Genomic DNA, 23,639 nt, shown 5'->3' on the forward strand with positions numbered 1-23,639 from the left:
AATTGTGGCTGGAGCTATGCCGTTAGCTTTTAACCCCAGACCCCCAAGAAAGAGTTAGAGTTCACATTTCTCTGACGTTAGAATATATGATTAAAGTTTGAGAAGTACAATTTTATTGATCCCACATCTGCCCAAACCCTACGCCCTGGTTCTCTCAGGCAGAAGGCCCTGGGGTCAGCATGGTCAGGCGATGGCTGCTGTCTCCCTGTCCTTCTGCCTCAGGTAGTAATGAACCTCAGGAAGTGCCCTTAGTTTCTCCGCAGCCTAGCAGGGGAAGAGGGAGGGTAAAAGTGGTCCAGAATGGTAGTATGGAGTTCTGAGTGAGGGCTTGTGGGACCAGAAGGCTGGTGATAAAGACTGCAGGAATAACCAAAGGATGAAGGAAGTGAGCAGCTCCTAAGTCTCTAGGAATGCTCAGGTGATGGGGGTTCTCGGGGTCATGATTGTGGGGATCCCTTGAGGAAATAGGAGAGAAAAGGGGACCCAGGGTGCTCCAAGTCCTGACCTGCTCAGGAGTAAGGTCCCTCTGAGCCTGGGCAAGCATTTCGTAGCCAACCATGAATTTCCGGACAGTGGCAGAGCGCAGGAGCGGAGGGTAGTAATGAGCATGCAGCTGCCAGTGGTCCCAGTTGGCTCCAGCCTCTGATCCTGTGGGAGCCCCTGACAGAAAGAAGGCAGAGATGGCTGGCAAGAGCCCTTCCTTAGTTTGCCCCTACCCCAAAACCAAGCTAGGTATCTCAGAACTACATTTCCCAGCATTCTGTGCCAGAGAGGAGACCAGGCATTGGAAAGCACACTGGGAGACATATTTTCACCAAGTTTGCTGCTCCACCCTCAGTACCAGCAGCCCTGCTCTGGACACTTCCCTCAGCATGAGTTTCAAGGCCTGCTGGGGGTTGCAGTCCACTGAGCTGGGCCACAGGAGCCTAGAAAAGATGCTGGGGCTAAATATGGGTACTCAAAAAGCCTCACCGTGCCAGCCCATGGTGTAGGGAAAGGATGTCTCAAATAGGTTGTCATACTTGGTCAAGAGCTTCTTCATGATGGAGGCCAGATCTGGAATCAGAGCCTGACTCTCAGCCTGAGGCCTAGATGCTGGCCCTGTCAAAGTTACCCTCATCCAGAGCTTGGCCCCAAGGTCTCAGTGGGGAGACTCACCATCGCGCTCAGCCGGGGTCAGCTCAGGTAGCCGCCGCACATGCCGACGGGGCAAGAGCAGTGTCTGGAAGGGCCACACTGCCCAGAAAGGGACCAGCACTAACCAGTGCTCACTGGTTAGAACCAGACGTTCCTAGGCAAACCAAATGGAGGTGAAGTCATCAAGGCAGATATTGGGGATCAGAAAATAGACAAGGGAAGCAAAAGAAAAATGTACCCAGAATTCGATGGCTTCTTACCACCTCTAGCACTACCACCCCAGCCTAAAGCACTATCACCTTTCCTTTACTGGTATGGCCTCCCAGCAAGTCTCTCTGCTACTTTACTTCTACCTTCTCCTTCACGCATTTTTTTCTCTCTTTTGGGGTAAGGTTAAAAAGGCTCCTTGAGGGCAGGCCCTGACTTTCCCCCACCTTCCTGATCAGTTCCTGGCGGCCATACTCCATCAGCAGGGGCTCTCTATGCTGACTCTGATAGGCCCGCTGAGATCGCTCCTCACGCTGGGCAATATCTGGCAGGAAACTGCTGGCCCACACCTGTCGATGAGTAAAAGCAGAGAAAAAAAAATGGCAAGTCCTTTACCCCCAAACCTCCATATGACTAGCATACTCCCTCTGTCCCGTCTCTGACTTCAATAACTGTCCCCACAGTGCTAGCTTGGACTCAGCCTAGAAATCCACTGGAGTCCCTGACACACTTACCTGGCAGTGGGGGTGGGGGTTGGAACAGCCCATCATGGCTCCTTTGTTTTCAAAGATCTATCAGGTAGGGGCAGGGAGTTTAGTAGCCAAAAAGACATTGACCCCTCCAAACCACACCCTGTGGAAACAGGGGTGCCACTTCCCAGAACTAAATCTGTACCACCCCCACCCCTGCCATCCAGGGGAGGGGGCAACCTCACAAACCTGCACCCAAGGGTACTGGGCACCCAGCTCCTCTGTGACTGAGGCCCACACATCCACAACAGCACGGATCTCAGGGACTGACATGAGCGGCAGTGTCACATCCGACCAGGGGTGGAAGCATATGACCTTACTAAATAGAGGGAGAGAGAAAGGGATGACAGAAATGTAGGGTTAGGCTATGGTAGGGGCAGGGCCCAACCCTACTGCTTAGTCCAGGCCCTGGGCTGGAGATTTTAAGAGAGAAAATTCATCATTACCAAACTCCTCGAGCAGCCTCTGCTTGGAAAAGGGGGTGATCACTAGGTCCTGAAATAAAGGGGTAGCACTCTCTGTAACAGAAATCTTCTCAAGAGGTCCAGCCTCTCTTCCCTGCAATAGCAGCCAGAGCCAGGTTACCTGGATTGGGAGCATCAGGCTGCAGAGCTGGGAAGTCGTTGTCAAACAAGAAGGTGCCATCGTAGTAGGGATTCACCTACAGCCAAGAATGGACTAAAAGCATTCGCTGCCCCATACCACCAGTCACATGGTGGGCTTCAAGGACTAGACATCTGCAAGAGGCCCACTCTGGACCCTAAACGACTTGATAAGATATGACCCAGAAGGATGTCCACTATCCTGTGGGTGAGGAGCAGCTCTAAGGGGGAACTACTCCCCCAGGCTCAGCCTGCAAACGTAAGCTCTAACGGCTTACCTCTCCATTGGCCCGTGTGGCCCCGGGACACAGAGGGTTGTGAGGATCATGGCGGGGCACTGTTGTCAGAGGGGAGGGCTCTACTTGACCCTGCCAGGGCCGCTTCATACGGTGAGCCGACACCAGCACCCACTCATCCTGTAGCGGGTTGTAGCGGATATGTTGATGCTCTGGAGGCAAAGAGTAAAGATCACTCAGCAAAGCTCTTTGGTCCCCTCTCCTCTCAGTCTCACTCAACAGCAGCAGGCCCAAGCTCGGAGGCACCCTTTCCACCCCATCCTGCTCAGGAGCTAAAGGGCTGGACTTGGGCTTTACAACGCCAATTAGCCCGCACCCCAACACGGTAGTGTCTTCGCCAAGAAGGCCTGTTGGGGTGGGCGCGCCGACCTCGGGGTAGGGACGACAACTTCCTAAGGAAAGGAAAGGCTCGGTTCTGCGTCCCAGTAAGTCCCAAGCGCCCCGCAGTTACCGCTCGCCAGGAAGGTTGTGGCTGTGGCGTCCGCCTCTGACACCTGCTGGCGCGGCTCAGGACTTGCTCCACTGCACGACATGAGGACCCCGTGGGAGACCGTCTGGAACGTCTGCCCAGCCTCCTCTTACCCATCTTTAAGTCTGCCAGCTCCGCCCACTCCCATGATTGGTCGACCTCTAGCACATGACTGTTGGAGAAGCCAACCGGCTGTCTGGGGGCGGGGCTCAGGGCAGCCTAGCTATGTTGAGGGTGGCTTTGGCGCTCCACCCCAGAGCCAAAGCCAGTATCCGGAAAAACTTATGTGAAAGCTGCTTACTGCTAATCTTTGAACCCCAAGACGCTTACAAGATTTCTTTACTGTATTCCGTCATTCATTTGGTCATTCATTCAGCAAATATTTACTGAGTATTTACTCTGTGCCAGACACCTAGGCTCCACTTAAAGCAAAGGGATGCTCCTGTGTGCACAAGTCAGGCAAGGCCTCTGCCTTCCTGAAGCTTACAATCTAGGGCCAAGCAAGGGTATAACCCTGGATCCACAATGACCTCAATTACCTGTTCAGTGGCTACAGTGGAGAAGAGGCAAACTGGGGATGGGGGGTGGGGGGCATTGATCTACTTCAGATGAACTCTGGCCTCAAGTATTACCTAGAAGTTTGGATACTTCACCATAACCATAACCCATTCTCACCAGGCAGCAGAAACAGGTTTGGTAAGAAAGGGCTAAGGAACTGTGAACAAAAAAGGGTCTATGTAATAAACCTAGCAAGCACCAGGGGTGGGGGCCACATGTTAGGTCCAACAAGCTCAGTGACCAAAAGTAACTACACAGGATGGTCTGATCACAAATTCATAACTGGATAGGTCATAACGGGTAGTCACAACCCAAGCCTATAGCTTCCTTAGCAAAGGTCAGTCTTTACCATAAGTGAGCTCTGTCCATTGTTCTTATGCATCTAAGATAACATACTTTTGAAATACCAGAATAATTTTCTTTTCCAGGCCTCTCAAAGGCACAACCACAGGCACCAGTGCACAAGACCACAGAACCCTTCATGTTTATCTTTTTCCCTACATACCATCTTAATGTACTGTGAATGTTAATTATTAACTATCCTGTACCCACCAATGTAAAAGAAGTATGTTTATCCATTTTGTTTTTAATCCAACCCTAGAGATTTCCCTACTTTGCTATCTCCTGCCTCCTTAATCTACAACCAATGAATTTCATTTACCTTCCATATGTTTTCTCCTTTGACTCTAACTGTGTAAAAGAAACTGCAAAACTGTCATTCTCTGGAGAATTTTCTCAATCCATTGAGATTTTGTTTCCAGACATGTCCTCAAAATTTGGCTCAAATAAACTCAAACTTTTCTAAAGGTTTAATTTGGGTTTTTTTTTTGTCAACATAACCATTTTCTCACTCTTCCTCTCTCTTTCTCTGTTTCTCTCTCACATACACATTATCTCTTATACACCCGCACACACCAAAAGCACAAGAAGTGGACAGGGTAAAAGGGTTATAAGAAATCTGAAAGTGTGAGGACAGGACTATCAGTAGCTCTAGCCACCATCTGGGAGGGGTCAGAGGTGTTTAAATACCTCCTTTCCTTTTCCAACTTTTCCTTAGATCGAACCAATTGGCTAACATTAGAATAAAAATCAAATTAATTTCTCTCCTGGCACTTTTAAAAAGACATCTAAACATCATCTGAACTTCCTCCCCACTTCACAGTGGGGAACAGAGGCCTCGAGGTCATCCAGAGGATAAGTGGCCATGTTACAATTTGAACCCAAATTTTCAGTCTCTTCCAAATTCTCTAACATGCTTCTGAGACTTCAGTGAGACTTAGTACAGAAGTCTAGTGAACTAGAAGCTGGGCAGTAGCAGGGAGGCTCCTTCCTCCAAGCCAGGCCAGGCCAAGCAAGGTGTTTTGCAGCTCAAATGCAAAAACTGGGTCATTGGTCATTTACCTAATCTCTGCCCCAGGGTCCTTTGACCGAAATCTGTAAGGGTCATTAGGTATGGGACAGGGAGCAGGAAGCTAAGGGGCGGGGTACCTATCCACTGGCTGCCTATGGTATGGGGGTGGTGGTGAATAGATCTGCTTTTCTACTCTCTCAGCTGTCCTTGTTGTTTAAGTGACAGCCTCATTTCCCCCAAGAACACCAGTGTTTCAGTGTCACTTCCTGGATCATGCCAACTAACTCCTGACCCTTTTCAGAAACATCTCTTCAGAACTATTGCCAAACCTCTCCTTTCTCTATGTCTCTACAAGGTCACTTTTAGGGAGAAAAGGAGAATGGCTGACATAGGACTTACCTAGCTCTTTCCCTCCAAGATCGCAAAGATGTGATTTCTTCTATGTCTAGGGAAGGTAGCTGTGACCCCTAGTCCTTTATTCCCCTTCTTTAAACCCTCTCAAGGCTGTGGAGGAGGAAAAAACTTTCTTCTACTCTTCTAGGTTCTTCGGGGCTTGTCTAATAAATTGGCGTGAGACAGATTAACGAGAGAAAAACTAATTTAATTAAATATATACATATGGAACCCCACATACATGAAAGAGTCAGAGACCTCACATACATAAGAGGCTCAAGACAGAAAGTTAAAATGAAGAATATATGACATTCTGAGCTAAGGATAAGGTAAGGCACCTTGGAGCTTCAGATGGGAGAAAGGTCATTGCAGGATGATAAGAGCACATGTTCAGTAATTAGAAGTTTACCCTGCCTTATAGATAGATAGGTGATGAAAAGTTATTTCTGGTAATAACTCTTATTATGGGCAAGGTCCCAAATTTAAATTCTTTAAAAGAGAGGCAGAAGTTTCTCATGAGTCTACAGGGTCTCAATTGCTTTCAGAAGCCAGGGCCAATAAAAAAAAGTTCCCTCAATTCTGCATTCTCCTCTAGATAGTCCCTTCTTTATCTTTCCCTTCTTGGCATAGTTTCTCAAAAAAAATGGTCCATCTTCCCAGCCTCTACAATTACTTGCACAGTACCTTGCAACATATATTTTGTCCTTATTAGTCAGGGTGTGTAATCTTAGTTGCTGTAACAAATAAACCCCCCCAAACGCAATGGCTTAGCACAACAGTCCATTATGGAGAAGGGGAGCTCTGTCCAATGCAGCATTCTAAATTCTCCAGTAACTACTTAATTCTACGTGACAATGATAATAGATGAGAGAAGAAAGAGGATGTAAAGAACTTCACAGGTTTTAGGAACTAGACCTGGAAACGGTGTACATCATTATGTCTGCCTATACCTCATTAGCTAGAACACAATCATATAGCCTCATCTAACTACAGAATAGACTGTGGAATGTAATCTGGCTGCCCAAGAGCAAAAGGAAATGGATTTGTGAATGTATAGCATCATCTCTGCTACATGTCCCTACTGAGAAACCTAATAACCATTTCCCATCATTTTATTGGACCTCCCAATTATCTTTGATTGTGTTAACCATTTCATCACCCTTATGCGTGAGGCTTTGCTGTTTCAGTTCTCATCTCTTTTGTTTATTTATGTAACTAACAAATATTACAACACATAACAGTTACTAATTACTTTATAATTATTAACTCATTTAATCTTTATCACAATGAATGTGTGTTATGAGGCAGGTACTTTTATTTGCCCCATTTTACAGATAAGAAAACTGAGTCACAGGAGTAACTTGCCCAAGATCACACAACCAGTAGGTGGCAGGAGCCAATTTTTAATTCAGTCAGTCCAGCTTGAGTTTCTTTTGAACCATTGCACTATACTGCCTTTTTTCTCTTTTGCTTCTCTTTATCACTCCCTTGCCATAACTAACCCTCAGTTGGTTTACAAAAGCCTCTTCTCATTTTTTGTGCTTCGGAACGATGAATCGCAGGCCCCTGAAGACCCTAAGCTGTCTCTCAGTGCCTCTGCTCTTCAAGTAAGTCTCATTGTCTGGAATGCCCATCCCATTTCTCTTAAAGAAACTCTTCAGGTGTTACCACCTCCAGAAAACCTCAACTTTCCCAAGTTGAAGTGCTCCGCCCTCCGCCCCGCCCCGCGCTGCTGCGCTAGCAAAAGCAGGCCTTAACAATAAACGAGCCCGGGCTCTGCTTCCGTGCTGGCATGTTTTTACCAATCAGTCAGCCTAGGGGGAAAGTCCTTTCTGGGTCTCACGGTAACCAACCTCCAGCCCCACGTAAGATGGCGCGCGAGACATCCCGCCTGGAGGTTCAAAGGTAAGGCAGCAAGGAGGGCTTGGCCCCGCCCCTTTACCTCCTGCGCGCTGTAACGCTACAACCCTCCGCGCTCCCTGCTCCCTGAGAAGAAATGGTACAACCCGAGGGGGCGGATCCCTGAATGCTCGAGCAGTTCTGATTGGTCAAGGAGAGCCGTACCGCGGCGGTAGCGGGGGAACGGGCTGTGGACCGCGCGCGGTGAGCTAGGAAGCGGAGGGCAGCGTATCTTAAGACCCCAGCTCCTTCCTGCGCTACGTTGTGTCAGGCCTCCCGAAGGGATGCAGTGGGTCGTGGGCCGGCGGTGGGCGTGGGCTGCGCTGCTCCTGGCTGCAGCGGCTGTGCTGGCCCAGGTGATCTGTCTCTGGCTGGGTACGAAGAGCTTCGTCTTCCAGCACGAAGAGATCGCGCAGCTGGCGCGGCAGTATGCTGGTAAGCGGGTTAATGAATGGGTGGAGGGCAGGGGGATGGGGAGGCCCGGGCCGAGCCGGGAGTTCTGGGGACGTCGTTCCCGAGTTCGGGACCGGTGCTGGCCCTGATTGTAGTGCTCCTCTGCCCCTGCTAGGGCTGGACCACGAGCTGGCCTTCTCTCGGCTGATCGTGGAGCTGCGGCGGCTGCACCCAGGCCACGTGCTGCCGGACGAGGAGCTGCAGTGGGTGTTCGTGAACGCGGGTGGCTGGATGGGCGCCATGTGCCTTCTGCATGCCTCGCTGTCCGAGTACGTTCTGCTCTTCGGCACCGCCCTGAGCTCTGGCGGCCACTCTGGTCAGTTTGGGCGGCAGGCGGGACTGGGAGTCTGGGGCGCATCCCCTCCCTTCCGTTTGGCCAGGCCCTGTGAGGGCGTGGATACCGTGATAGTCCGTGTCCATTTGATTGTCCCGCAGGGCGCTATTGGGCTGAGATCTCGGACACCATCATCTCTGGCACCTTCTACCAGTGGAGAGAAGGCACTACCAAAAGTGAGGTCTTCTACCCAGGTGGGTAGAGAGGTTCGGTCAGATAAATGGGTTCTTTCATTCTGGGATGCCCATAGTTGGGGGAGAGAGCCACAGTATGGAAAAGGAGTGCTTTGAGGGGCCCTTCCCCTGGTTCCCTTACTCCCTAGATAAGCCACAGGTTGTTGGTTGAGGCAGGGCCGAAGACTTTCCTCTGTCAAAAGGAGACAAAACATAACAGCTTCCTGTTAACCATGTCTGATTTTTATCTGCCAAGACACTATTTTACTCATCCAGTATTCCAGGAGTTGTTGGGCAAACCGTTGAGTAATCAGAAATGCTCTCATGCCCCCAAAGGCAAAACAAACAGTTGCCTTCTTTTTTTATATAGTGAAATATTTTACATAAAAAGTAGAGGTTTGGACTTTCAAGTAACTTTGAGGTTGAATGTTACAAACATAGCAAGCATTGTAATTGAAGTTACATTTCGCAAAAAGCCTCACAAGTCTTATAACCACCCTTCTGTATCTAACAGGTTCAGCCCAAGTTTAGCTAAATTTCTACTTGGCATGAGTGAGGTTTGGGATTGCAGAATTCTGTGACTCCTGTACAGTAGCCCATGGCCAGGTGAGGTGCCCATCTTTGACTTCCCTCAAGAGAGGACATGAGCCAGGTGATGCCACAGAAGAAAATTTAGGAGTGGCCATCTTGGCCTCTTATCCCTCCATATGGGTGACCTGACCAGCGAGGTCAGGCTTTTTTCTTTCCTTAAGCTCCCTTTCCATTCCCTACCATGGGCCAGGGAGGTGGCAGCAATTAAAGGACAGGGCTAGGCTCCTCATGTGGGTGCTCCTCATCCCCCAGGGGAGACAGTGATGCATGGGCCTGGTGAGGCAACGGCTGTGGAGTGGGGGCCAAACACATGGATGGTGGAGTATGGCCGGGGTGTTATCCCATCTACCCTGACCTTCGCGCTGGCTGACACAATCTTCAGCACCCAGGACTTCCTCACCCTCTTCTACACTCTTCGCGCCTATGCCCGGGGCCTTCGACTTGAGCTCACTACCTACCTCTTCGGCCAGGACCCCTGACCATCCAGGTCTGAAGGAGGACCTGTGGATGAGCAGGAGTGGACAGGCTCACCTACATCCACTTGCTGGAGCCCATGCAAATAGACAGGGACATACTCAAAACATGCAAATACTGAATTCCTGGTATATGACCACAGCCATACATGCTTATACAACCAAACATAGAGACCTGTGGGAACATATGGGACACACATTCAGATACCGAATTCCATGTGTTTGGCAGCATCATACATTCACACCCATCCAGAGAGGGGTTCTCATGTATACCAACTGTTCCAGACATATTCAAACACACAGAACACAAGCTTGACTCACTAACTCAGGCCTTTCCAGAACTTCCCTGCACCTGGTCAGGGCTCTGGAGTTAGGAGTGGGAGTGGTTATTAGCTCTCTGCCTGTGTCTTACCCCTCAACCCAGCAGCAATGGAGGAGGGAGGTGAGGGAGAAGAGGAGCTGCCTTTGGAGGCTCCATTCACCTGCAGCTATGATGCCTACCTTTGATCTCCCTGTCCTCACCATATGCCTTACCCTTGTTTTGTTCCCTGCTATGCAAGCACCCTCATGGCCTGTCCCCAACCCTCTCAACAACCAAGTCAGCTAGGGAACCAGAATGCGGAGAATGCTGAGGTCAAGATCCCTCCTATCCTGAAAGACCCCCTCAGGGGTATGATGGGGAGGTGGCTGGCCTCAGCACAGGCCCCAAGCCTGGGGAGAGGACCTGGAGAGGTGGGCCTATGCCCAAGGGGCCATCTCTGGCCTAGTGAAGGCCTTTTCTGCACACATACCCATCACAGCTTCCAGACACTGCCCTTGCTGCATTCTCTGTCCATCTGTCTCTCTGTTAATAAAGACCTATTGAACAGTTCCATTTCTTTGTGTGTCTGAGCAGCAGGAAAACCTAACTCCTAGGGGGCCTCAGGAGGGCCTCTCCCTTTCTGTGTGAGAGTTTGTAAGACAGTAGCTGTATACTTTAGTGTGCCCGAGAATCACATAGGGTGCTCATTGACTACAGATTACTGTACCCATTCCCTAGAGGTCAATTCTGGGTTGAGACCTTAAGATCAATATGTTTAATAAGATCCTCTCCACAAGTTTTGAATGCAACAGTTTAAGAAATTCGGGGCTGTACCATTTGTGACAACGCAGATGGACAGAGAAAGACATACCGTATGACCTCACTTTCATGTGGAATCTAAAGAACACAATTAACGAACAATAAAAATTCAGGGTTGGATGAAGTGTGTTATTTTGGTCTTCCCTACACTAGTTCCAGTCTGGAACAGTCCTGGGAATCTTGTCCTGGATAGCCACAAGGTGGCAGTGTACATCCACTTTTGAGTTGAAAGTTCTAGTCATTCTACAGCTGCTTTTTTTTCTGGGTTTCCAGGGTACCATCTCCATTCTCCCCACCCACCCAGGAGTTTCTCCTCTCCAGTTTGCCTTCTCCAGGACCTGTCTCTTCTGTGAAGCATCCTGGGGGTGGGGGCGAGCACTATCCAGTGGTATCTGAGGTAGATGGGGCTGGAACTAGCATGAGGCAAGAGAGGTGCCTCAGGTGCACTCCCAGGGATGCTGCACACGCCCTCTTAAATTTTGTGCCCTGGATGCCTCATTTGCCTCACCCTCTTCTTGGCCCTGCTCTGAGGATGAGCAAGACTCAGGCCACTCTCACTTCTTAGGATTTTTAGTATGCTAAAAATGGAAGGAACATGTTTATAAAAATTGTGTATTCTAAAAACTTAACATTCTAATGAACAAAAATAGAGAAGACTACACATATAACCATTTAGAAACAAAAGTAAATGTGTGCCTCTGAATGAATGTGAGGCCCAGGTAAGATGGCCTTCCTCACACCCTACCATCACTACCATGTTGCCCGTGACAGGTCCTGGCTGAGGCCTCTCCATAGATCATAAGTTGCAAAATCAAGCCTCCAAGGATTTCTTCTACCTAGCTCTCTCTCTAGGCTCAGCCCACATCTATCAAGGATGCCCTGCTGCCCTGTCATCTCTTCCTTTCACTTAGGACTAGGCTCCAAGGCTCTTCCCCATCTCCATCGCTAAACCAGTAGTTATTTCTTCTCAATTCTCACTGAACAATCACTCTTAAAACACTTGCTTTCCATACACTACTGCCTTGTCTCCTTTGCTAGATCTTTCTTACCTGTTCAACCACCGACTTCCCAGAACTTAATCCCCAAACTTCTGTCTACACCCCTCCCACATGATCTCAATGGTTCCAAGACTCTAAATACCATTTATATGTTCTTTTCTCCCCAGTTTTATTGAGATAAAGTTGACATAATTTGTTTACAGTATACAACATAATGATATATGTATATATTGTAAAATGATTACCACAGTAAGTTTAGTTAACATCACCTCACATAGTTACAAATTCTTTTTTTCTTGTGACAAGAACTTTCAAGATCTACACTCATAGCAATTTTCAAATAGAGAATATGATATAAAATTGTTAAATATAGTCATTATGCTGTACATTTCATCCCCAGGACTTAATTTCTCTTATAACTGGAAGCTTGTACCTTTTGACTACCTTCACCCAAATCCCCCACCCCAGGCCTCTGGCATCCACCAATCTGTTCTTTGTTTCTGTATATCTTTTTAGATTCCACATATAGTGAGAACATAGAATTTTTGTCTTTCTCTGACTTATTTCATTTAGCATAATGCCCTCAGGGATGAATGGATAAAGAAAGTGTGTGTGTGTAAAATGGGATATTATTCAGCCATAAAAAGTAGGAAATACTGCCATTTGCAACAACATGGATGGACCTTAAGGACCATCTATATATGGTGGCTCCTAATTTTTGTCTCAGCCTAAACCTCTGAGCTCCAGATATCAGCTTCTAATACCTGACTACCTCCATCTCTACTTGACATCTCCACCTAGTTGTCCAATTAGCATCTCAAACTTGAAATGTCCAACACAAACTTATTTCTCCCAATCCTGCACCTCCTGAAGTCTTTACTATCTCAGTCAAGGATACTTCCATTTACCCACCTGCCCAGGCCAAAAACCTTGGCTTCATCTTGGATACCTCTTATTCTCACATTCCATATTCAAGGCATCAACAGATCCTGTCACATTTATCTTTGAAACATAGCCAGAATACAACCACTTCTTTTTACTTCTACTGCTACTACTCTGGTCCAAACCATCATCATCTTTTGCCTGTATTACTGCAATGGTCTCCTAATTGATCCTCGTGCTTGCATCCTGTGTGGAGTGTTTGCCACACAGCAGCTAGACTCAGTCTTTCACTTTCTGCTCAGACATTTCCATTGCTTCCCATCTTATTCAGTCCCTGTTACCTCAAGGCCCATGTTACCTCTGACCAAATATCTGAGCATTCACCTCAGCCACCCTGTTCTAGCCCAGTGGCTTCCTTGTTTTTCTTCTGACACATCGAGCAAACTTCCACCTTAGGATATTTGTACCAGCTATTCTGCCTGCAGTTCTCTTCCCTAGGTAGCCCTTTGGCTCTCTTCCCTCCTATTCTTGCTCAGTGAATCCTTTCCTTAACATTTGTGTAATAACAGCCTTTCTGTGGTGGTTTTTAAAACCTCCATAAAATTTCTGATATTCCTCTTTTAAGAGGTGAACCCTAATTCCCTTACCCTTGAATGTAGGCTGGACTTATGTGCTTTTTTTTTTTTTTTAAGTTATGTACTTCTAACAAATAATATATGGCAGAAGGGACAATATGTGACATTCAAGACTAGGTCATAAAAATATTGGGGCCCCTTTAGTCTCTTGGGTCACTGCCGTGTTGGGAGGACACTCAGATATGAGGTCCTCCCATGAAGAGGTCCACCTGGGGAGAACAGCCTCTTGCCAACAGCCATGTGAGTGAAGCATCCTGGAAGTGGATCCTCCCAACCCAGTCAAGCCTTCAAAGGACTGCAGCCCTAGCCAACATTTTTACTACAGCCTCATGAGAGACAGTGAGCCAGAACTACCTGGCTAAGCCACTCAAATTCCTGATCCACAGAATTGTGAGAAAATAAATGTTTGTTGTTTTAACCTGATAAGTGTGAGTGTAATTTGTTACATATTAATAGGTAATTAATACGCCCTTCTCTTTCTATTCCCCCAACCTATATTTATTTTTCTTCATTTTACTTATGGTCATTTGGCATACTATCTATTTCCCCTACTGGAATTATACCATTATGATAGTGACTTTACTTACTGCTGTATCCCTAGCATAAACAATCCCTAGCATAAAGTAGGTGCTCAGTAAATATGTGGATGAATGGAAGTCTAAGCCTGTCTGTCTGTCTGTGTGAAGTGTGGGTTCAGATGAGGGCTATATGTGGCTATGAGAGACAGCCCTTCCCTTTCACAGATGAAGAGAGATAAACTAGGTTCCAATCAATCTATTCCTTCCCCTCAGCCCTTTCCAGTTCTATACCTCCCAGCTCAGACCTCAAAGGAGGGTTTACTATGCTTGATTGGTTCTTTTTCTTTTGGGAGTATCTACCTAGTCCCTGGCCCTTCTGCTCCCCTCCAACCCCTGAAAAGCAATCTCCAAACCCTAAGACTGGAATTTACCCAGGCTAGTTCCTCTTTTTCAAAGAGCAATCTTACCATCTCTCTGTCTCCAGATTCTTTCTCTTTGAGTAGCCAGGGAAAGCTTTGGGGGAAGAGCAAGCTGGGCACAGGAGTTCCACAAATCTCTACCCTCTCTCCTCTAGTCCTCCAGGATGCCCCCAGGGCTTGTTTGTCTGCTTCTGTACATACACTGATTCTCCACTCTGCGGGCCTGCCTTCAGAGAGGGGTGAGCAGAGGAAGGGGCTTGCCTCTGCCCCAGGAGAATTAACACACAAAGTCCTGTTGGAAGGGGCATCAGTACTGACAGTGAGATGGGCTGGTGCCTAGGCCAGGGCAAGCTCGGTCTGAGAGGAGGGGACTGATTGGGAGAGAGGAGAGAGGAAGCAAAAGTCACACTTGATTCTGCCTCCTGGAGGAATCTTGGCACTGGGAGGAATCTTGCCTCACTGAGTATGAGGTCAGGATTGTCCCCGGTGCTAAGTTTGAGTTTGACATAGCAGTTTCACACACATGCCAGGTATTACCCTACACACACAGGTTCTTTCACACACTTAGTGTCACCTCTAGGTAAAACCTCCTACTTTTGGTGGGTTGACTCCCTTGGTTACAGGAAGAAACTGGGGGATGTATGAGGGTGCCTAAGAGGAGAAATTGTGACCTGTCATCAGGACCCCCAAATAAAGAACAGGATCTCAGCTGTTCTGGGGGATAACTGGGTAGGGTAGGCCTGAATCAGTTGGCTGAAGGGGTCTGGAGATACAGACTGGGAAGTCATGCACACATGGGTGGAGGATGTGTGTGAAGATGGGCAAAATGCTGCTCACTGCCGAAATGTGTGATGAGTACCAGAGATTCATTGTACCATTCACTCTTCTTGTGTATATGTTTGAAGATGACCATAATAGAACTTGAAAAGAGCTGTAAACAGTGGCTGTGTATCTCCACATGGGATGTGTACCCTGCTGCAGGTGTGGAATCAGCTCAGAGACCTCCAAGTATATGTGCAGAGATGTGAGTCCACCACCATGTGCACGTAGTAGTAATATGCAAACTGCAGCACGCATTGCATTTGGGGACAGCACCTGATCAGGGTAGGGGAAGAAGCTTCAGTTCTGTCCATCACCTCTTCACTTACCCCAGCATTCTGCAGAGTGATTCCCCTCATGACCACAGGCCATTGGTGATATAGTGTCCGTGTAACCAAGTATGTGACACAGGGCAGCTGTGTGCCTGAACTTGTGACAGGGTGTGTGAACACAGCTATGTGTGTGTGAATGCTGGACACTGAGTGTAGATGTGGAGGGATGCAACTTGTGAGGCTAGGCAGGGTCTTGGTGACGAGCCCCAAGGCAGTGGACTCCTCATTCTCCTTTGCATGATTCCAGGCGCCGCTCCAGGGCCCCTCCCCGAATCTAGCTTTCTGGAGGGCGGGAGACACCTGTTGGGAGGGCTGGGAGCGGCAGTGCCTACCGGGGCCTCTCCTACTCCGTCCCCGCCCGCCCTGTCCCGCTTGGGTCCCGCCCCCGTGGCCACGGCCAGCAGAGCAGCGTGAGCGCACCGCAACCAGAGGTGCGCACCGCTGCAGGAGCGCACAGCTGGGGACCCCGCGCAGGGAACCGAGCCAAGGCAGAGGTCACCAGAGAGGCGGGCGGAGCAGAGGGAGAGCCGTGGAGACTCAGGGGGCAGCGGGCCGCTCCAGGCTGGTGAGTGAGGCAGAGGGGCGCTGGGAGCCATAGAGCGGGCGTCGAGACCCCACTGTCCCCTGCCCTCTCGGTCTCACCCTTGTCCCGGGCTCTGCCTGCACCGTCTTCTGTTCCCGCGCCTCCTGGGTTCTAGTCCTCTGTTTCCGCCGCTTCTCTCGGTCTGTTTTCCCCTCTCTCTCCGTCTGTCCCCCTCTATTACTGTCTAGCCCTGTCTCTTTCTAATCGCTCTCTCTTCTGTCTCTGTCCCCTGCTGCATCGGTCTTTCCCGTTCTTTCTCAACCCCTGTCTAATTGTCTCTGTCTCTGTCTCTCTCTTTGGATTGTCTGTCACTCAATTCTTTGATATTTATCTCTCGCTCTTCTCTTTCACCGTCCCTGTCTCTCTGCCCAGTATCTCCATCAATCTCATCTCTGCCCACCTCTGTCTCTCCATTCTTGTATCTGCCTGATATCTGTCTCTCCCCACCTCTCTCTCTTCTGTCCCTCCATCCCATCCTGTCTCCATTTCTATCTTCATACCTCCTTGTCATTGTCTGTCGGATCCCTCTCTCTCACTCTCCTCCATCTCTCTCTGTTTTTTGGTCCTTGTTACCCTCTTTGATTTGTTCAGTCTCTACCTGTCCTCAGTCAATGCCCATTTCTGTCTCTTTGGCTGTCTCTCCTGCTCTTGCTACATCTCTGTCAATCCCCAGGAAAGCAATCTTTCTGCCTTTTTCCTTATGGCCCCCCTGCACTTCCCTGAATCCATGACCACCTCCCCTTGTATTGGGGGTTGTGGGGCAGCAAGGCCCAGAACCTATAATTCCCTCCCCTACAGGCGGCCCTTTCCTCGGGGCCCCGCCTAATGCCAGGCCCTCCACAAGCGGGGGGACTGCGCCTGGAAGCTGTAATGGAGGCCCTGCAGAGGCAGCAGGCTGCCCGACTGGCCCAGGGAGTGGGGCCATTGGCCCCTCCACACCCACCGCTACCACGGCCTCCCTTGCCTGGCACCCGAATTCTGCATGCCCCTGAGGGGGCCTTGAGGGAGGTTGGGGCTGAGGAAGAGGAGGATGCCCAGGATGAGGAGGAGGAGGAAGCCCGGGCAGAGGAGGAGACAGCCGAGCAGAGCCATCCAGGGACCCGGGGCCCCAGCTCACCTTCCAGCCAGCCCCCTGGACCTCACCCCCATGAGTGGACCTACGAGGAACAGTTCAAGCAGGTAGGAGTCCCTCAAGTCAGCTCCTTCCCCCTTCCTTTTCTCTGGGCAAAAGCAGAGCCAGGTGATTAGTAGCCCACCCATCCCCACTGCCTTCTGCAGGTTTGGAAGACAGATACAAAGAGACCTGGAGAGAAACAGTGGAAAGACTGAAGGATAGCGACAGGAAGGGAAAGACAAGCACCCAGAGACATGGAAAGAAATGCATAGGCACACACTAAGAGGTGCAGGAGACACCCAGAAACACGGGGGCTGACAGATTGGAGGTTCTTGGTGAGGCTGGAAGGGAAAATGGGAGGGTTATAGGAGCCTTCAAGAATTCTTTTGAGGTGGGATCTGGGGACTGGGGTTTCCAGTGCCAGTACCATCCTACCCTAACTTTCACATATCAAGTCACAAGGTTATATTCCAGTGACCAGTGTGAGTATCCTGGGCTGCCTGCTTCTGGCTTTGGAAGCAGGATGGAAGTTACCACTCCTTTGGCAAAATGATATCGCCTTTATCTCTTCCCTGTCACATTCCCCCAATCAAATCCTCTCCCTTGGCTTGAGTTCTGTGGGTGACAGTTCCCAGCCCATGATGGCCACTACAGCTGTAGTGTAACTAATAGGCCCCTGTGCACCTGGGAATGACAAGATCTTACTCATAGGGCCTTATCTGAGGTTCTTCCTCCCTGCAGAGGATATTTTAAGTTACAATTCCAGGCTGTCACTATGAAGGTGTTCTGCAGGGCTGTGACTGTAGGTATGCTATTCTGTAGGGTATTGGTCTTGGGTAGAAATGTTTATATATGGCTAGTACTCTATGGCATTGGCGTAAAAAGGAGTGTTACTCAGGGCTCTGTTACTCTGGAGATGTGGCCTTTTCTCCTAGGTATAATTCTAGAAATCACTTGCAGAATGTGTGTTACTTATGGGCATCCATCTAAGACCTAGGGCTCAGTTCTTGTAGGAGCATAGCTCTAAAGGTGAATCTCTGGGATTTGTTATTTATGGATGTTGTTCACTGAGAGTTCTTATTGGGGAATGGAGTATTACCTATGGGTGTTTACTTAGAGACTGGTATTCTGCGCAAATGAATGTTACTCTAGGGACTGTTCTTCCTGGGTGATATTTCAGAAGTGATATTGGAGTTGGGGTTCCAGGTGACTAGGAATGTGTGGGATGACGCCCTGGGCCCTTCAAGTTCTGACTCCACATGTCCTGGGTGGTACAGGGCCATTGCCTCTGTGATAGCTTCTGTAGTGGGCAAGTCATTGTCCCTGGAAGGAGATCAGAGCAGAAGGTGAGCTGAGGAGGCCCAGGTTTCCATGCAGGAGCTTCTCAGCATTCATCTTGCCCAAGGAATGAGTTAGAGGCATCTCTGCCCCTCATCCTCAGCCCTGGCACACAAGAGATGTGAACAGCAAGATGCCCTTGCAGGAATGAACAAAAGTGCTCAGATATATTTGTCAGTTTCCCCGGTGTGGAACATAGTCCCAGCCTGACTTCCTCTCTGGGGCTCTGTGCATGCCCTGGAGGACAGGCTGAGCCTCTGCCGCTTTCTCTTTTCCCCTACTCCTCAGGTAGGTGGTTTGACCTGCCCAGGGCACAACTAACTAGTAAGGGTTCTCTGTATGTATTAGAAAAATTGTCCTTACCTGCCTCCAGGGGGAGAGAGCCTAATGTCTGAGTCCACATTTTAGACCCCACTTACCCCTTCAGCTAGGGACCCTTATTCAGGGGACAACTTGAGTTGGGGTTCCGGTGGTGGTGGTGGGGGGGGAGGTTAGCAGAGCTGGAAAATGACCTTAGTCCTTCCTTAGCTGTACGAGCTCGATGCAGACCCCAAGAGGAAGGAATTTCTGGATGACCTGTTTAGCTTCATGCAGAAGAGGGGTGAGTGGGGTGATGTAAGGGAAAGACTCCCACTTACCAGGTTTGAGGATGGGAGACCTCAGGGTTTAGTCCCCAGGTCGGGTCCTCTCCACAGAGGCCTAAGCTTGGCAGCACCTATCTTTTGGGCCCTCAATAGCGTCTTTAACCTCTGACCTGGCCCTCTTCCTCCACCCAGCAATTAATTAGTGGCCAGCCCACTGGCAGGTTAATGAGTGTGGGATCAATTGGGAGGGTGGGAAGGGGAACTGGTGGGGGGCTGGCCTGGAGTGGGGGTGGTTCCCAGGACTAGGGGGCTGGGAATGCCTTGCTCTTTTGCTGACCCTTCCTCCAGCTTTGTTTCTCCTCAGTTTCCCCTTGTTTCAGGCAGCAAACACCCAATGTGCTCTACAGCAGGAAGGACAGGGATTAGACTGAAGGAAGGACTTTTCAAGGGGTAGGCTGGGGACCATGTGAGTCGAGGCTTTGCATGAGGAGGAATTCCTTTCCAAGAACCTCAGAGCTGAAAGAGAATACAAGAAGGGTCCAGGAGGGGATCGGGATGGGCGGCAGTTCATCACTTAGGCTTCTCCCCAGATTCATAGGTCCGAAGACTGACTCATTATCTCTCTCTACAAAGCTAATTAACTCACTCGGAGCTTGGCCTGATAAGCTGCTAATTAACTGGCTGCACCCCACCCCCCCTTCCTTAGTGCGGCTGCTGGCCAAAGTCCCTCAAGCATCCACCTCAGGCCCAGCACCCCTTTCAGGTCCATTCCTAATCAGGGACCTTTAGTGGGGCCCAGATCCTTTTGCTCCCAGGGGGACCTAGTCATTCTGGTTCCAGTGTACCCGCTCTGCTCCTTCCTCCAGGTCTCCCCTCTACTGGGGGTTGGGGTAGGGTGGTCTGAGCAGGCCTCAGAACTCCCCCTGCACCCCTCAGCTCTGCCTCCCTTTGCTCCCACTGAAGGGGGAGGAGTCCCGCGGGGCCGATAATTTCCCCCCATTAATCAGGCCGCAGCTAATTGTTCGGGTCCAAAGGCGCCAGCGGAAGGGGACGGAATCGGTAAGGAATTAACTGGGGCCCATCGCTCAGTGCAGACAGGCCCCTTTGTCAGGACTCGCCAGTGGGGGCGGCGCGGCTGCGGAGCTGGCGAGCCGAGGCAGGAGCTGCTGCTTCTCCCATCCACCATCCCTCAGCCTCAGGCAGCCACCCAGGGCCCCTGCTTAGGGGCGTCCGGCTCCTCAGCACTGTCAGGAAGTCCTTCCTACGGTCTATCCCAGGGGCCAGCAAACTAAAGCGTGTGAACCAAATCTAGTTACCTGCGAGATAAGAATGGTTATTATATTTTTAAATAATGTAAAAAACTGTAAGACGAATAACATCCAAACGTGTGAAATTCGAATTTCAGAGTGTAAATAAAATTTTACTGGAACACAGCTGCACCCCTTAAATATTCCCTAGAGCTGCTTTCAAGCTAAGTGGCAGAGTGGAGTAGTTCTGAAGAGACCGTTTGGCCCACAAGGCCTAAAACATTTACCGTGTGGCCCTTTACAGACATTTGTCTACCGGTGCTCTAGCCTCCAGTCCTTCCTGCTATAATGGAGGCCTTGGGGGCTCTGTGGGCTCTGCCTGAAATACCACCTCCCACCTCTCCCTTTTCCCCTCCTTTTTCGAGGCCCTGCCATGTACCTGGGCCTCGTCCAGGCAGGGCCTTGTCCAGGCAGCCCAAGATCCCGCAGATCGCGCCTTAGTCTTAGTGTCCTCTCTCCCCACCCCCTAACCAGGAACACCAGTGAACCGCGTGCCCATCATGGCGAAGCAGGTGCTGGACCTGTACGCGCTGTTTCGCCTGGTGACGGCCAAGGGCGGCCTGGTGGAAGTCATCAACCGGAAGGTGTGGCGGGAGGTCACACGCGGCCTCAGCCTGCCCACCACCATCACGTCGGCCGCTTTCACTCTACGCACCCAGTGAGGCCAGGCGTGTGAGCGGGAGGGCTGGAGGAGTGCGCAGGGGGCGGGGCCTTGGCGCGTGGCTGGTCCCAAAGCGGGCGTGCGGGTGTGGCGCCGGATCAGCGGGATCCAGTTTCCCACAAACACACACCCTATTCCCCCGCTAGATACATGAAGTACCTATACCCGTACGAGTGCGAGACGCGGGCGCTCAGCTCCCCGGGGGAGCTCCAGGCCGCCATCGACAGCAACCGGCGCGAGGGCCGTCGACAAGCTTACACAACCGCCCCGCTCTTTAGCATGGCGGGGCCGCCCCCTCCGGGCACTCCAGGTCGGGTCTCGGGTCCTGGCCCCGCCCCGCCCGCGCCCTCTCCGGGTGCTCGTCCCGCCCAGGGCTCCGCCTCCGGCCTGCCGGCGCACGCCTGCGCTCAGCTGAGCCCGAGCCCCATTAAGAAAGGTATGAAGGGTGAGAGGCTGAATTTTGGGGTCTCTGAGACCTAGAGGGTCGCTGAATTAAAGAGAACATTAAAATTCAGGGATTCCGAAGTGTTGGAGGCATGTGGTTTGTGCCTCTTGTGACCTGAATTATTTAACAAGAGAGCAAAAAAATACCTCGAATTGTCTTGGACCACCCTAGACATATATATTGGCCCTTTGGGCTCTCAAGCTTCAGAGCCTTTAGGCTAGGGCTCTGGATAGGAGTGGAGATTGAACTTGGTGCTTGAGCTTTGGTGACCTCCCTTGGTTCCAGGCCTGGGGGGAGAACCAAATGCAGAAAGTGAGTTTGTTGGGCCAGGGGAGCTGAATGACCTATTCTTTCAGAGGAGAGTGGAATTCCAACCCCTCAACTGTCACTGCCTGTGGGCCTGGCCTTGGCATCTGCACGGGAGAAGCTGGCACCAGAGGAGCCTCCTGAGAAGAGGGCTGTGCTGATGGGGCCCATGGACCCACCTCGACCTGTGGCACCCCCTGGTTTCCTGCCCCCTGACAAGGTTCCCCTAAGGGGTGAGGAGAGACTTGTTGCTGATAGGGCTTTGGGCCTGTGCACTGTGGGAGGACAGACCCATCACCTGATAGGTGCTAGAGGTGGGGCAGATATACTGCACAATAGATAACAGTGTTATTACAGGTGTAAGCCAAAGTGGAATGGGGACTGTCTATAGGGATGGAGGGGGAACTTGTAAGTCTGAAGTCTGATTTTCCTATATGTGACTCTCCTACCTCCTGGACAGACGAGCGTCTGGATGGGCCTCTCAATCTGGCAGCCAGTGGTATCAGCAGTATCAACATGGCCCTAGAGATCAACGGGGTGGTCTACACTGGTATGGGTACTGCAGGCTGTCTATACTGGCATGAGGTTAGGGGTATTTACACTGGCATGGGTATTTTAGTCTTTTTCTACTGGCATGAGTTCAGGGATATCCAAACTTGCATGGGTAACATGAGGTTCAGAGGATTGCTACACTGGCATGGGTTAAAGGGGGTATCTATATGGCATGGGGTCCAAGGTGTGACCTCTCTGGCATGGGTACCATGGGATGTATGCCTTGTCATGGGCCTAGGTATCAGTGTAAATATTTATTGTTTACCTTTTTGAGGGTATCTGTATTGGCATTGGAGTATCTAACTGACCCAAGGGAGAATTTTCCTCATGGATTTGTGGCAGGGGTATGTGTGTAGTGTTCTAGTAATCAGGACACTGACTTTTGTTTCCTTCTTCTGTTTCTGTACCCTACCCCCTCCTGCTTGCCCTCTACCATCTCCTCATCCCTTTGTCAGGCATCCTCTTTGCCCGCCGCCAGCCTATGCCAGCTTCCCAGGGCCCAACGAACCATGCACCCCCACCTCCTACAGGGCCCTCTTCCAGCACCTTACCCTGAGAGCTTCCACTTGGAATTAAGAGTCCCAGCCCCATTGCTGGGGGGGAGACACACCCTCATCTTGATTATTCCAGAGTGCTGACTCTAGGACCCAGCCCTGGGAGGTGACCACTCCCCCACTATGCCATGTGAACTTGAAGCCAAATTGTTTGTTTGTTTGTTTCTTTGTTTGTTTTTGATGTTACATCTACCTCATGATAAAGGGAGGGCACTTCCTCCCTGGCCAGCTTCAGCAGCATCTACCAAAGAGTTCTGCTCCTAGTAACCTCCCTCATCCCCTCATGTGCTTCAGTGTCAATGACATCTCTAGGACCCTACCTCTTCGAGTCAGACCTGCTTCCACAGGAGCCAGGTGAAGGGTTGGGGTTGGAGTTTTGTGAAGGAGATGTCCCTCAGGTCACATCTGGACAATAAAGCTGCAGTCCTTCCTTCTCCATGCTTCTTCTTCTTATTTGGGTTTGGGGTTTGGGGAGGAATTATGTGGTATACACAGGCTGCATTTGGCCAGGGGTTCTCAGAAGGGAAGACTGAATAGCAAAGGTCCATGAGGATTGAAGAGCAGGGTCGAATGAATCATAGTGCTCGGGTTCAAATCTCAGTTCTGCCAGTATAGTGATGAGTCGCCCTGAGCAAGGCACTTAATGGCTTGAACCTTAGAAAACTCCAAAAAGATTATGGTAGCTCACGGGGCCACCTGACCTATGGGAATGGACCAATCCTGGAATAAAGGGTATATTTATATGTGCAAATTTGGGGAGTTTGGTGGGAAAACCTCTTTGGTACTCTGAAATTACAAGAAGAAAGTCAAAGGTTGTCTTGACAAACAGGAACAGGAATCTAGAGTAGGGCCTAACAGGTGGCCGTTGCCTGGGTAACCAGACAACTTTTGCTACCTTTGGCTGGCTCAGCCAGTTACTTCCGGCACTTAAGAATTGAGTTGTGGCGTCACTTCCTGTCTCGGGGTGGGGAGGTGACTGCGCACTTGGATTGGTCAGCCTTCTCTA

General features: G+C 50.2%; 3 protein-coding genes across 7 annotated transcripts; 2 read left to right on the forward strand and 1 right to left on the reverse strand.

Moving 5' to 3' along the window:
- Positions 1–85: 85 nt before the first annotated feature.
- GALT (galactose-1-phosphate uridylyltransferase) lies at positions 86–3,359 on the reverse strand. 2 transcript variants are annotated; one of them, XM_016130460.2, is made up of 11 exons: positions 3,224–3,359; positions 2,755–2,924; positions 2,460–2,535; positions 2,321–2,369; positions 2,064–2,193; positions 1,860–1,916; positions 1,572–1,694; positions 1,159–1,291; positions 973–1,056; positions 506–660; positions 86–264 (listed from the first exon to the last, which is right to left on the reverse strand). In XM_016130460.2, exons 1-11 carry the CDS (start codon positions 3,303–3,305, stop codon positions 184–186), a joined length of 1,140 nt encoding a protein of 379 aa, XP_015985946.1. In that variant the 5' UTR covers positions 3,306–3,359; the 3' UTR covers positions 86–183. The 2 variants fall into 2 exon arrangements, with proteins under 2 accessions (XP_015985946.1, XP_015985947.1); XM_016130461.2 differs by lacking the exon at positions 973–1,056.
- A 4,233-nt stretch (positions 3,360–7,592) lies between these two features.
- Positions 7,593–10,963, forward strand: SIGMAR1 (sigma non-opioid intracellular receptor 1). Of its 3 annotated transcripts, none has more exons than XM_036239213.1 (4): positions 7,593–7,877; positions 8,011–8,211; positions 8,331–8,423; positions 10,860–10,963. In XM_036239213.1, exons 1-4 carry the CDS (start codon positions 7,727–7,729, stop codon positions 10,937–10,939), a joined length of 525 nt encoding a protein of 174 aa, XP_036095106.1. In that variant the 5' UTR covers positions 7,593–7,726; the 3' UTR covers positions 10,940–10,963. The 3 variants fall into 3 exon arrangements, with proteins under 3 accessions (XP_036095106.1, XP_015986028.1, XP_015986027.1); XM_016130542.2 differs by lacking the exon at positions 10,860–10,963 and adding an exon at positions 8,917–9,239 and having other exon boundaries at positions 7,596–7,877; XM_016130541.2 differs by lacking the exon at positions 10,860–10,963 and adding an exon at positions 9,246–10,340 and having other exon boundaries at positions 7,601–7,877.
- Positions 10,964–16,642: 5,679 nt separating this feature from the next.
- Positions 16,643–23,573, forward strand: ARID3C (AT-rich interaction domain 3C). Of its 2 annotated transcripts, XM_016130204.2 has the most exons (7): positions 16,643–16,951; positions 18,753–18,825; positions 20,590–20,773; positions 20,923–21,212; positions 21,578–21,760; positions 21,988–22,077; positions 22,535–23,573. In XM_016130204.2, exons 1-7 carry the CDS (start codon positions 16,643–16,645, stop codon positions 22,633–22,635), a joined length of 1,230 nt encoding a protein of 409 aa, XP_015985690.2. In that variant the 3' UTR covers positions 22,636–23,573. The 2 variants fall into 2 exon arrangements, with proteins under 2 accessions (XP_015985690.2, XP_036073628.1); XM_036217735.1 differs by lacking the exon at positions 21,578–21,760.
- The last annotated feature ends 66 nt before the right edge of the window (positions 23,574–23,639 follow it).

The sequence above is a fragment of the Rousettus aegyptiacus genome, unplaced genomic scaffold, assembly GCF_014176215.1.
Source record: "Rousettus aegyptiacus isolate mRouAeg1 unplaced genomic scaffold, mRouAeg1.p scaffold_m13_p_3, whole genome shotgun sequence".
NCBI classification, from domain to species: Eukaryota; Metazoa; Chordata; class Mammalia; order Chiroptera; family Pteropodidae; genus Rousettus; species Rousettus aegyptiacus.

Coding starts and splice junctions, on each gene's coding strand:
- SIGMAR1 (XM_016130541.2), top strand. CDS start 7,727: ATGCAGTGGGTCGTGGGCCGGCGGTGGGCGTGGGCTGCGCTGCTCCTG. Junction 7,878..8,010: donor GCTGGCGCGGCAGTATGCTG/GTAAGCGGGTTA, acceptor TGCCCCTGCTAG/GGCTGGACCACGAGCTGGCC. Junction 8,212..8,330: donor GAGCTCTGGCGGCCACTCTG/GTCAGTTTGGGC, acceptor ATTGTCCCGCAG/GGCGCTATTGGGCTGAGATC.
- GALT (XM_016130460.2), bottom strand. CDS start 3,305: ATGTCGTGCAGTGGAGCAAGTCCTGAGCCGCGCCAGCAGGTGTCAGAG. Junction 2,370..2,459: donor GCCTGATGCTCCCAATCCAG/GTAACCTGGCTC, acceptor CCTTTATTTCAG/GACCTAGTGATCACCCCCTT. Junction 265..505: donor GGGACCTTACTCCTGAGCAG/GTCAGGACTTGG, acceptor TTCCCCTGCTAG/GCTGCGGAGAAACTAAGGGC.
- ARID3C (XM_016130204.2), top strand. CDS start 16,643: ATGGAGGCCCTGCAGAGGCAGCAGGCTGCCCGACTGGCCCAGGGAGTG. Junction 21,213..21,577: donor CCCGAGCCCCATTAAGAAAG/GTATGAAGGGTG, acceptor CTATTCTTTCAG/AGGAGAGTGGAATTCCAACC. Junction 22,078..22,534: donor CAACGGGGTGGTCTACACTG/GTATGGGTACTG, acceptor TCCCTTTGTCAG/GCATCCTCTTTGCCCGCCGC.